At 36.1% G+C, this 13260-nt stretch overlaps 1 protein-coding gene across 1 annotated transcript; it reads left to right on the top strand.

The window, feature by feature from the left end:
* Positions 1-10394: 10394 nt before the first annotated feature.
* LOC127162281 (uncharacterized) lies at positions 10395-13212 on the top strand (the record flags this gene model as incomplete). The annotated part of the gene is made up of 4 exons (XM_051105056.1): positions 10395-11320; positions 11652-11748; positions 12308-12418; positions 13046-13212. Coding segments are annotated over exons 1-4 (731 nt in total), but the record flags the coding sequence as incomplete, so codon positions are not given.
* Between the last annotated feature and the right edge of the window lie 48 nt (positions 13213-13260).

Below are 13260 nucleotides of genomic sequence, written 5' to 3'. Positions count from 1 at the left end.
TAATGTGCAAACTCTTGCTGTGAAACAAGATTGCAATTGTTTAGAAGCAATTTACTTTGAATTACTAAAAGGGTCAAGAGCCCAACTAAAGCAAACACTGATCTCCATGATGGTAGCATCATTTTAACCAATAAAACATCAACATCTGATCCTCTGTAATTCTCAATAACAGCAGGTGTTTATCACTAATGCACAATCATCATTTAATTAGTCACTTAATTATCAATTACCTTTAACTCTTTGAGGACTTGGGATTTGACTCGAGACTTGCTTGTGACTTGAACAGAAGGACTTGGTTCCACCTCTGGTGAAATCATTTCATCAGTTCATGGGTGGAACAAATATATGGCAGGACTTTTACTTTCTGACCCCTGGACTACCCACCTCTGCTCACCTACCTCTTAAAGGTCCATTTTTGTACTTTGAAAGTACATATTGGTACCTTTCCACTTTTGTACCTTAGGGTACTGCCCCAGTGACAGAGCCGTACCTCTTTTTCTAACAGTGTTAGGTACATAATCACCTAATACAAAACATGTAACAATAAAAAGTGTACTTTAATTAGTTGGTACAGGTCATGCAGTGGTGAGCAGGGAACAGCCTGGAATCTCAGACTGAAGTGCCCTTAAGCGGGAACGTTCCTCACTGCGTCTCTTCCTCTCCAATAACCTACACCTGTACATCAAAGCGGGTTGTCTTTTAGGGAGTTGGGGTCTGGAAATTAGTTGTTGCAGGGGGTTGTTTTGCTGGATCGTATTGTGAGGCGGCTCATCTTCAGGACAAAACTCAGGTGAGTGCAGTAAAACACTGGGTATATACTACAATACTGAAAAAAATTTAAAAGGGGAAGACATCTCTGGAAGGACGACAGAGAAAACCCTTTCTTGACTAAACTGCACACATTTTAACCATATGACTGATTATTGAATTTAAACTTACAGTTATGAAATCAAATGGAGCCTCACCCCACCCTTTTTCCTGGAAAACTGTTCACTCACCATTATGATGAATATTTCAAAGTCAATCCCATAATGTTGTCGAGGGACAAAATCAAGTTTATTTAACCACTTTCATTGTGATTTTCTATTTTAATAAAGGCATGAGACAAGTCTTTTTGTTTTCTTACAAGAAGAGAGAGGTACGTTGACTCAGCATTTATACCCTAATCAAATCCAGATCCTTCTATATCATCCAATCATACCACAAAAATTATTTATTACCCTACTGACCCTACAACTCTTATTTAAGTTTTCACTTATTACAACCTAACATTTCAAGTTGACTACAATTTTTTGAGTTGACTGAAATGAAAATTAAGGCAGCTGGGTAACAAATCATTTTAAGTTGACTCAACAAATTGTTTTTTACAGTGTATTCAACAAATATGTCCATTTAAGGTATCTAACTATGTCCCCTCGCTGCATACCTAAGTATTTATTGCAAGTTATTCTCCAATAAGCTTGTCTTGCACACCCATACACCTCAAATAGACTTCCTGTTATCTCTTAGCTCATCAAAAAATTTTTAAGCGTGTTAATAAGGCATTTGGAGAAGCAAAGAACAGCCTTTAAGTAAAGGCAATTGTCACGATCGCTGGTGGTGCACTGGGTGTGAGGAGCCGGGGGAAAACACAAGGAATCCAGAAGTATAAACAACACATATTTATTAAACAAAACTGAAAATACTTTAATAAGAAAACCAAAAGCAGGGAAACAAACACAGCAACGTAACGTTAATCACAGACAAGGGGAGTGAGGCACTGTAACGCCAGGCCAGCAGAGGGAGCCCTTGCTTCTCACTGACTGTTACCGCTCCCTCTGCTGCTTCTTTGGTCATTTCCTGCTTGGCAGCCATTTAAGGAGGGCCATGCCAAACAGACCCCTGCAAAGTATTCTTTTGCTCTTGCGGACTTTATCAAGCTTTTTCTCTGTTTTCATTGCCTTGTTGTTTTCTAGTTTCATTGCCATTGCCTTGTTCTGTTTCATAGTCATAGTCTTAGTCATAGTCTTGCCTTGTTTCTTTGTTTTATTTCATTTGTTATTTCGGACTGCCCTCTTGGATTTTGACCCTCGTCCACTTATTGGATTATGCTTTGGTCTTGCCCTGGATGTTCCCGTTTGCTGATGTTTGTCCCTGCCTGTCTTGACTACACTATAAAAAATTTAAACGTAAAAAAACAGTGAAATGCATGGCAGCACAGGGTGCCAAACGTTTACCATTAATGGAAATAATGGTTAAAGACCGTTTTTTAAAAAACGGTCAATGACTGGCAAAAGCAGCTTCCAAAGAAAAACTGTAAAATTAAGGTCAAATATCCTAAATTTTCTTAAACATTTTTTTTCTTTTTTAAAATTGTTGTTTTGTAAGTATTGTTTGGATTATCATCACAAAACATTCTCTGTGAAAGAAAGCTTTTTTTGCAGTTAATCACTAACTAACAACAGCACGCATACAAAAACTATCTCTGCATCAATAACTCCACAGTCACAGACTTTAAATAAAATGACATGCAGCATAACATCGACATTTTACTGTCTTCTCCTGGACTAAAGCACATGCTCTACTCTTCAGCACAATGGTAACCCACTAAAATCAGACAACACAAATCCTTTAAATCCCAAAAAAACATGAAACACTAACAGATCTGTCTAGATCACAGCATCTTCACTTAATACAAACCAGTCTGACTTTGTTTCTTTCATACAAAACTTCTTTTTGAGAATTAACTGAGGTTTACATGTTGGTGTTTAATTGAAATTAATAAAGTTTGAAGTCACCGTTGTGGAGATAAACATTTGCTTTAGTTGGGCTCTTGATTTTCTTAATAGCTTTTTTTTTTCTGATTGCTGTAGCTGTGCGTTTCTAAAGCACATTTGTTATAGAAAAACCAGCAAGAAAGTGTCTGATCAGACAAAGTTAGTTATGTGCTATACATTAGTGATGGGTCGTTCTTGAATGATTTGTTCATTTTCAACGAATCTTTAATGTGACTCGGGACGAACGAGTCGTCTCGGGGAGTGATTCGTTCAGTCGCGCATGCGCAACATCCTATTAGGTCCTGTACTGGAATTAGTTCAACTGTTTAAGAGTCGTTCGTTCATCTTATGGGGCTGTCACGTGATGAACGAACGACTCAAACCCGAGGACTCGAGAGATGAACTAATCAATTCTCTTTCCAGCTCAGACTGCATAGGTTAACATTACGGGGATATCACGTGATGAACGAACGACTCAAACCCGAGGACTCGAGAAATGAACTAATCAATTCTCTTTCCGGCTCAGGCTGCATAGGTTAACATTATGGGGATGTCACGTGATGAACGAACGACTTGAACCCAAAGACTCGAGAGACGAACTAATCAATTCTCTTTCCGGCTCAGACTGCGTTGGTTAGCTAATTGGGCTGTCAGGTGATGAACGAACGACTCAAACCCGAAAACTTGTCAGATAAGAGGTGAGGTGAGCGAATCATAGACTAAAGACCCAGGTAAACAATGAATGAATATTTTCTGTTTCTTATAGCATTATAGTTTTGCTTTGTTTGCAGTGTGATCAACGTTTGTGTAAACAGTAGATGTGTTAGGGAAGTAAAACGTAACATTTTAATTATATTTTGCTAAAATGAACAAAATGAACGAAATGACTCGAAAAAAGATTCGTTCATTTTGCTGAACGAGACTCAAAGGACCGAGTCGATAAAATGATCCGAACTTCCCATCATTACTATACATTACCTTGTCATCATATAGAGGCTTAATTCATTGATGTCAGCAGAAATCTAGTATCAGAACATGTTAATCAAGATGGATTTCTATTTGCAATCATACAACCGCTCTTCGCTACTTTGAAAGCTTTGGCTGTCTTTTTGAGAAAATGACTTAAACAAGAACATGTAGAGTCACAGACATCAAGAATCTGGACATGAATCTCAACAATGGTGACAATTAACAAACTATTCATATTAGCCCTGATCATCACAAAACAAGCTTTTTGTTGATTGTCACCATTGTTGAGATTCACGTGCTAATTCTTGATGTTTGGGTGTGTCAAAAACCCTCTGTTCAAAATTATATAAGAACTAAAAAAATAATAATAATAAAATTAAAAAAAAATTGTCATACCATCACAGGACCGCTGTGAAATTGCAGAACCTAAAGCTAACGTATTCAGCAATAAAATTCTTGATCTGCTCAGAGAGTCAGGCTACTATGATTAATAAACTGTTGACCATGAATAATCAGCTTTATCTGAACAGTTTTTCAGTTCCAGCTTTTACTAAAACAAACATGCTTTAGAAACACACAGTTATAGTAACCACAAAAAACATGAGTTTATAAATTGAAGGATCAAGAGCTCCACAATGGTGACTTCAAACTTTATTTTCAATAAAAACATTAACATATAAACATCTGTTAATTCTCAATAAGAAGTTTTGTATGAAAGAAATAAAGTCAGACTAGATGCTGAGATCTGGAGAGATCTGTTAGTGTTTCATGTTCTGTTGCTGTCAGTCATGTGATGTTTAAGTAATTAATTAATTAGTTAATGAGTTAATTTCACAGTGAAGGTGTTTGTTTGTAATAATTTAGGAAATGCCTGTAAATTAACAGTGTTGTTAACTTATTTATATAAAGAGATTTGACTTTAATTTTAAGGTTATTGTTTGGCACCCTGTGCTGCCAGTCATTTGACCGTTTTTAGTCTTTTGTTTTACAGTCAAGGTGTTTGATCATTAAATTCAGGAAATAGCTGTAAAATAAGAGTGTTTGTCAGTTTATTTAAATAAGGAGATTTTACTTTACTGTCAGTCATTTGACCGTTTTATCATCTAACGGATTTGTTATTGTATTAATTACAGATTTTTTTTTGTAATTTTACATTATTTGTTTGTAATTTAAGAAAACAGAAAACATACTGTATAAAAATACAGCAGTTTTTCTGTATAAAAAATGTGAATTACTGTAATTTGTCATTAATGTCATAATACTTAAAATAACAGCCAAGTTTTTAATTTAGAGATAGTTTTACAGAGTTTTGACTGCAATTCAAAAATTACTTTTTTTTTTTTACAGTGTGCAGCATTTCCGACAACAGAGAAAAATAAAAAATGGTGAGTGGTTTAGTCATCTCCCAGGAGCAACATCATGGCATTGCTCTGGCTGCTTTGTGTATCTCCAGCTTGGGCAGCAGACACCGCTTTCTTATCACCTCCGTAGTGGCCATTTCCAAAGCAGAGCACATTTCAGTAAGTTTCGCTTTTGCGGCTTCTTTCTCCGTTTGTGCAAAAAAACAGAGATGTTTATGGCGAGGTTCCAGGGCGGAGGCAATCAGCGCTGGTTTGGCCATCAACTCATCTGAGTCAACCTATGGCAAGCAATATTCTCATAATTATTTAATTCATGAATAATAGTAATTATTATAATAAAAATTATTATCATTATCTACCTCCATATGGTCACTTAAGGACAGCTGAACCTTCGCCTTTAACTCTGTCACTCTGTGGCTGTCCTCCTTGGCTCTCATCAGGTGTGTGTTCAGGAGGCTGAATGTGATGGGCTAAATGTTGGAAATTAACACGTTCTTTTCTGTTGACACATTTTAAAGTTTCCAGCACTGGCGCAATCTCAGCCATTATCTGCCAGTATTCCTCTCGCATCTCAAGGGTTCTGGCATCTTGCAGCTTTGTTACCTTTCTGTCAGACAGAATAGCTGTAACAGCCCATTTTTGTTCAAGAAGTCTCCCGAACATGTCACACACAGAGTTCCATATGTGTTTTACACGAATGAATGAGCTGCTGTTTTGGAAGCTTCATTTGTTCTTGTTTAGCTTCCAGTGCCTTGCCATCAAAGACTATAGAATATCCAAGACCTGTCACTCATATAGTTTTGAATGGGGAAAAAGGCAACGTTCATTATGGCCGCCAATCCCCGCCTTCTTAATGAAAGAGCCAATCGTTGATTAGTAAAGTCATCGCGTCACTGCAGTGATGACTTTCAACGCAATCAACAACAATCAACACTCTAAGACGTGCGCTCAGTACTGCGCATGCGCACTGGCTGATCTAGCCTGAAAAATAAGCATTTTTTAACGCTATTGGAACACAAGGAACCATATTTATGGGGCAGTTCTTGTCAGATTTATTTGGTAATTTAAAATATGAAATTTAATCGTAAGCTTGGTGAACAGTTTTGGAGAATTTGATGTTTCCCCATTCAAAGAGATAGGAGCTGCACTTGCCTGCCCGAGTAGCGTTTCAAAGATGGCCACCAAGCGACATGACTTGCCTTAAAGGGACTTTGCTTGCTATCAGGTATGCTGTGGTTAAAGTGGCTGACAAGCCACCCAGCTGCAACAATAACACGATGCACAAACACATTAAATCCATCATTTACAGTGAGCTGCAGTGTTTGAGTCCAGTTCAACCGTCCTGGAGAGTTTGCAGCCACAATGTTGTGTGCATTGTCATGAACACATGCAGAAACTTTCCCATATAGACCCCAGGGCCTGTATTCATTAAAAATCTTAGTGCAATTGCTCCTAGTAAGAAAATTCTTAGAAATGTGGGTGTTTCCTCCTAAAATTAAAGAAACGATCCTAGTAAAGAAAAAAGTAATTCAGAAAGTATCTTAACCCTTAAAAGAGGTCTTAAAATTGACAAAACCCTAACATAAGAGGGCAAAGAAATATTTTGCACACAATGCATGACAGTGAGTTAATAAGATGCTACACATGAGATTGTGCAAAGATGATGTTTGTGAACGATTTTATTAGAGACATGCTAACATCTTTGACAAAGTGCAGAAATGCCACAGTGCAAGAAATGGAAGTTATCACTACATTTATTACATGAACATATGTGTCAACTGGAAACAATGCAACTACGCAGCAGTGATGATTTGGGTCTGTTTACAACCTTCTATAAGCAAAGAGATCACACAAACAATTACAGCGCCTTAATGTGTTGCTGTTCATTTCCTATCAAATACATTAAATACAACATTTACAGCATGGTAAATAAAAAAAAATATAAACACATAAAACGTGAAAAATTAAGCCTATAATTTCAAAGTGAAGGCTTATATTAGACCCTACACTTAAAATCGGTCTTTTATTTCATTCTTGTACAACCAACCAATCACAGTCTTCAAAAGGCTTTGTCATAGCTAGCAATGGGGTCAACCCCACCTCCTCACTAAGACAAAAGTTTTTGTCTTTTCTTCGCTCAGAGTTGCTCTTAGATTGGTCCTGAATCACTCTTAAGTCAAAACTCCTATGTATACATTTTTAAGCTAAATTAGGAGCTTTCTGAGAGGATTCTTAGAAGCTTTAAGAATACGGGCTCAGGACTCCACCGCATCAACTAGTTTAGCTGCAAGGTTCTCAGCTATGTGTCTGCTTGTCATACTCTTTTAGTAAGACAGCTGAATGAACTCATCTATGTAGTGGCAAGTTATTGTTATATAGCTTTCAATTCTACGGGTAATAGTAGGTCTTGATGGGATATTGTAATTGGGCTCAATATTGCTCAGCAGCTCTCGAAAACCTTCACCACAGATGACACTGATGGGCATAATGTCCTTTACTACCATTAAGCAGATAACTCTCTGAGTTATCTCTTCAGATCGCCATGTATCACATCTTCTCCCTGATAACATTGAGGGCAATGTTTGTTGTCCTTCATCGCACAATGCTTGTGGATGTTTGCTTTGCGAGTGATATTGCATCGTACTTGTACAACTGGTGTATTTTAATACCACGTAGCATATTTTGGAAGTCACTTCGTCTGCCTTTCTGTCGAAATGGTCCCACACAGTACTTCTTTTCACTTGCTTCATTTTGCTTGCCCGGCAAAATACGTTTGTAGGCATGTGTGGTTGCATGTGATGACACCCCATGAGTTAACAAATAGCCTATGTTTAGCATATTTATGGTGCAAAACTTTATACTACTACTACTACTACCACCACTACTTATAATAATAATAATAATAATAATTAGAATTTATATATATATATATATATATATATATAAACATTTTAAATGGTTTAACTGAAAGCATGAATCGGTCAGAATTCATTCTTTCAGTTACTGGTTAAATGGTCAATATGAGCTTCCCTAATTTAAATGTCTGTAACATAGAAGTAATGAAGACTGTTTGTGTTGTTCTTTCTAGATCAGCAAGAGCATGAAAGCAGATTTGAATGTCTTTAACACCCCGTAAGCGTCAGTGGAGCATGAGCAGCATGATGTAAAACTGTTGTAATAGACACACCTTAACTGTTGTCATTCAGGAATAAAGGTGCATTCACGCCATTTCGGAATTCCCGTAATTATGAGATTCCAACTTGTAAAAAGCGTTCATGTCTTCGTAGAACTTGTAATTACAACTTGTGAACTGGGAGTCTACATGTGGTACAGCACATCCTGATTTTGCCAAGTCCTAGTTGTCCTGAGACCAATATTTTTTATGATGACCCTGGGACAACAACTGCCTCAGCCAATCAACGTTTTTGACATCATCACTATGTGCCCCCCTGCAGAGTCCGCCAAAAAAAAAAAAAAAAAAACATTGCCCCAGCACCACTGTACCAATACCAAGAACACAAGTGAAAAGGTAAGACAATGGCTTAATTTCTCCAAACAATTTCAGCAGTATATTAGTGATAGTAAAATTCATATTACTTTTTAGATTTGCGCTTTTTCGACCACGTTTTAACATTAGTTTAGGTAGTTAAGTTACCCTAATTAGCCGTTCAGCCTAGACTGATGTTAACTTCTGGTTCCAGTTAATAAGTTTTGAAATTGCTTTTTTTATAGTGTGCCTAGCTATCAAAGGGCTGCGATTAAATAGTGGCCTTGCAAGCTTATTTTCTGCCGGTTTATTAGCACTCGCACTGCCGCCACCGCAAATGTCCCTAATATTTCTGTCGTTAGCATATACTGTGCCACTGCCAATTTCTGTTGCGTCGCGTCCAGTTGCATTCAAGGACAAACGTCGGAAATGCGGAACAAAACAGCGCTTGTTTGCGCGCCGCACGGACCGTTCAGCTTGGTCCACCAACAGACAGTATTTCAGACGCTAGGCGATTCGCTGCGAGATCCAGGTAGAAACGATCGAGTTAGATTAAGTCATCACTGATTTATTCCGTTACATATGAATATGAATATGTTGACCTCAAGTCATCATTGATTTATTCCGTTACGTATGAATATGTTGACCTCAAGTCATCACTGATTTATTCCGTTACATATGAATATGTTGACCTCAAGTCATCATTGATTTATTCCGTTACATATGAATATGTTGACCTCAAGTCATCATTGATTTATTCCGTTACATATGAATATGTTGACCTCAAGTCATCATTGATTTATTCCGTTACATATGAATATGTTGACCTCAAGTCATCACTGATTTATTTCGTTACGTATGAATATGTTGACCTCAAGTCATCACTGATTTATTCCGTTATATATGAATATGTTGACCTCAAGTCATCACTGATTTATTCCGTTACATATGAATATGTTGTCCTCAAGTCATCACTGATTTATTTCGTTACGTATGAATATGTTGACCTCAAGTCATCATTGATTTATTCCGTTACATATGAATATGTTGACCTCAAGTCATCACTGATTTATTCCGTTACATATGAATATGCTGACCTCAAGTCATCACTGTAACATATGAATATGTTGACCTCAAGTCATCATTGATTTATTCCGTTACATATGAATATGTTGACCTCAAGTCATTGATTTGTAACATATGAATATGTTGACCTCAAGTCATCACTGATTTATTCCGTTACATATGAATATGTTGACCTCAAGTCATCACTGTAACATATGAATATGTTGACCTCAAGTCATCACTGATTTATTCCGTTACATATGAATATGTTGACCTCAAGTCATCACTGTAACATATGAATATGTTGACCTCAAGTCATCACTGATTTATTCCGTTACATATGAATATGTTGACCTCAAGTCATCACTGATTTATTCTGTTACATATGAATATGTTGACCTCAAGTCATCACTGATTTATTCCGTTACATATGAATATGTTGACCTCAAGTCATCACTCATTTACTCTGTTACATATGAATATGTTGACCTCAAGTCATCACTGATTTATTCCGTTACATATTAATATGTTGACCTCAAGTCATCACTGTAACATATGCATATGTTGACCTCAAGTCATCACTGATTTATCAAATCAGTGATGACTTGAGGTCAACATATTCATATGTAATGGAATTTATTGACTGATTTATTCCATTTCATATGAATATGTTGACCTCTGTTTTTTGAGATCATCTTGGATTTTTACATTATTGATGTTTCAGTCTATTTTTTGTTCCCTTGGCTTTTTAGATTTTGACATCAGTGATGGAGGAATTTATAAAAACAACGGTGCAAAGAGGAACGCTTTAAAGGAAACAAAAAAGAGACCGATATAACAGTCCATGTTTTAGAAAAGGATTTAGATGCCTGTGAATTTATTCAGCAAAGACTTTCTACCATAAACACCTCCAAAGACTCCAACTTCAGGACTGTGAATTCTGCAAGTTTGCAAAATCAAAAAAATGGATATTTCTTGTTTTCATGCAAACGTTCTGGAACATGCACGCAAAGAAGCCGACGTGCCAAAGGATGCAAGGCCTATATTTCCTTTAAAAAGAGGACAGACTGGCTTAACAAACAGGTTATAGTCGAAAGGCTTTACAGCATTCATTCGGGACATGACCCATCAAGTTCTTCTGAGGGACACTCAGAAAACATTAGTCAAGAGCTAGTCAAGTATATTCAGGATTTAATATCACTTGGTGTTAAACCAGATACAATTCTCCTAAAATCACACAAATGGTCAAAAGAACAAGGACATACTGATCTCAACAACCGAGCCTATTTTGTTACCCCAAAAGACATTGAAAATATTCGGACATGCATGATACGAAAAAATCAGCAACACAGAGATGATGCTACTAGTACCTCTTGCCTTCTGGAGGGCCCTTTTAAAGACTATGTTATTTTTTATCAGCCTTATAGTCCTCAAACAGATCTCATCATAGTTCTGCAAACACCATCCATGAAAGACAACCTTCAAGAATATGGAAGAGATATCATTTTTATGGATGCAACACATGGTGTCAACCAGTATGGTTTTCCTTTATTTACATTAGTTGTCAGGGACAGTCATGGTCATGGAATCCCTGTTGCCTATATCATATTGGGGAATGAAAAGCAGGACACACTTCAGCTGGCTCTGGAAAAGCTAAAACCAACATTTTCTGTACTTCCAAGGTAGTACAAACTGATATAAGTAAATTAAATTAAAATGACTAATTATTCATTAATTGTAATTATTCTTTAATTATACAAAAATTATTTAATAATGTTTTGGGCATACGCTGTTTCTTAAAGGGTCAGTTAACCCAAAAATGAAAATGTATCCTGTGCACTTGGTAGATATTTATCTCTGTACAGTATACAAATTGGTTTGGTTAGTAACTTCTAAAGATAAACAACAAAGTAAACAACAAAAGCCATTTTTGGCAGCAAACATCTGTAATTTGTTATATTTTTATCTGCCTTGAAGCTTAAAATGTTTTATTTATTTAATTTTTTTAATTAGGTGCTTTATGGTTGATAAAGACCAGGCTGAAATCAATGCCATCCGTAAGGTATTCAACGAGTCAGACGTTCTCCTTTGTTGGTACCATGTAACACAAGTAAGTGCTTAGTTAAGATAGAATGGCTTTGATTTTTGCTCATTTTGATAAAAATTGATTATTATTCTATTATTGTAATATTAATATGAGTTGCAATTTATATCATAAACGGTTTTAGCATTTACTGTAGTTATTCTTTTCAGTTTTTTTTTTATTTTTTTATCATCAGTGGCTAATGAATCAGTGGATACAAAATAGGTTCATTTCACATTGCAACATAACTGAGAATACAACTGTAAAATTACTTAATGTTATCTGGGTTTTACACCTCAATGTGGGTTTATGTCATTTTGCCAGTGATCAACACAGTTTAAAATATAGTTTCTGATGACATCACAAGTTTGTCTCTTAATTCACTTATTTTTTTATTATTTCACACCATATTGGCAAAATCTTCCTGGGCTATAGCAATAACATATTTTATTTTATTTTTTATTTGGTTTGAGTACCCTTTAACTGTAGAAAACTGTTGCCATCTAGCCAAATGTGTCAGGCCAATGGAAGTTCTTACCAGTTTAAATTAATTTCTTTACATTTCCCAACAATTTATTACACACAGGCAGTAACTCGATGGCTGTCAAGATCTGAATCTGGTGTGAGTGGACCTGAAAAGGCAGATTCAAGAGCACACATCATGCAGTTCATGTCAGAGCTGAAATCCTGTTCAACGGTGTGTTACTATTTCATTTGGTTTTCATTCATGAAACTTTGGTAACAAGCTTGTAACAACATGCAGTTTTTAACTGTTTAAAAATGTTATAAATGAAAGCTATTGGAAAATGTTAACCCACATACAGTGTGTGTGTGTGTGTGTGTGTATATATATATATATATATATATATACTGTAATTTTATATTAAGGTGAATTTTCATCAGCCACTACTCTAGTCTTTAGTGTCACGGTCCTTAAGAAATCATGCTGCCTTATTATCAATGCTGGAAACATTGATGCATATTAATACATATAGCAGATGTAAACCAGGCTAACAGTGTGTAGGGAGGATGAGTTGCGTAGATTAACTCGACATGTATTTGTATGCATTATATTTGATATATTTGTAAGCATTTCTATTTACATTAGCAATCTGTTACTGCAAATAGTATTGTTATGTTTGTTTATTCTATCATGTTTAATATAGGCCTAAATGGTTTCAGACACCATAATATCTTTAATGGTAAGAACATTACAGATTCTCAGTACACTAACTGCACACACTTGGGTATAGGTCTGTGTTAAGGATTACCTATATAACCTATAAATCAACTGCGACATGATTTTTCTTGTCCATTTTTACAGGAACATGCATTTAAGGAAAAGGCTGAGAAGTTTCACTGCCAGTTTAAGAACTTAAAAGATGTCTGCAAGTACTTCAGGAACCACTGGGAGATAATTGGTCATCTGTGGTCTAACTTCGGGAGATGCTATAAGCATGGAGACTCTGACACAAACAATCTAATAGAACGGTATATATCATTTTTATGCATGTTCAGTTAATTATTTATTTGTGGGCT

This window comes from Labeo rohita, unplaced genomic scaffold (assembly GCF_022985175.1).
Source record: "Labeo rohita strain BAU-BD-2019 unplaced genomic scaffold, IGBB_LRoh.1.0 scaffold_874, whole genome shotgun sequence".
In the NCBI taxonomy this organism is placed as follows: Eukaryota; Metazoa; Chordata; class Actinopteri; order Cypriniformes; family Cyprinidae; genus Labeo; species Labeo rohita.
This window is presented reverse-complemented; position numbering and strand designations above follow the sequence as displayed.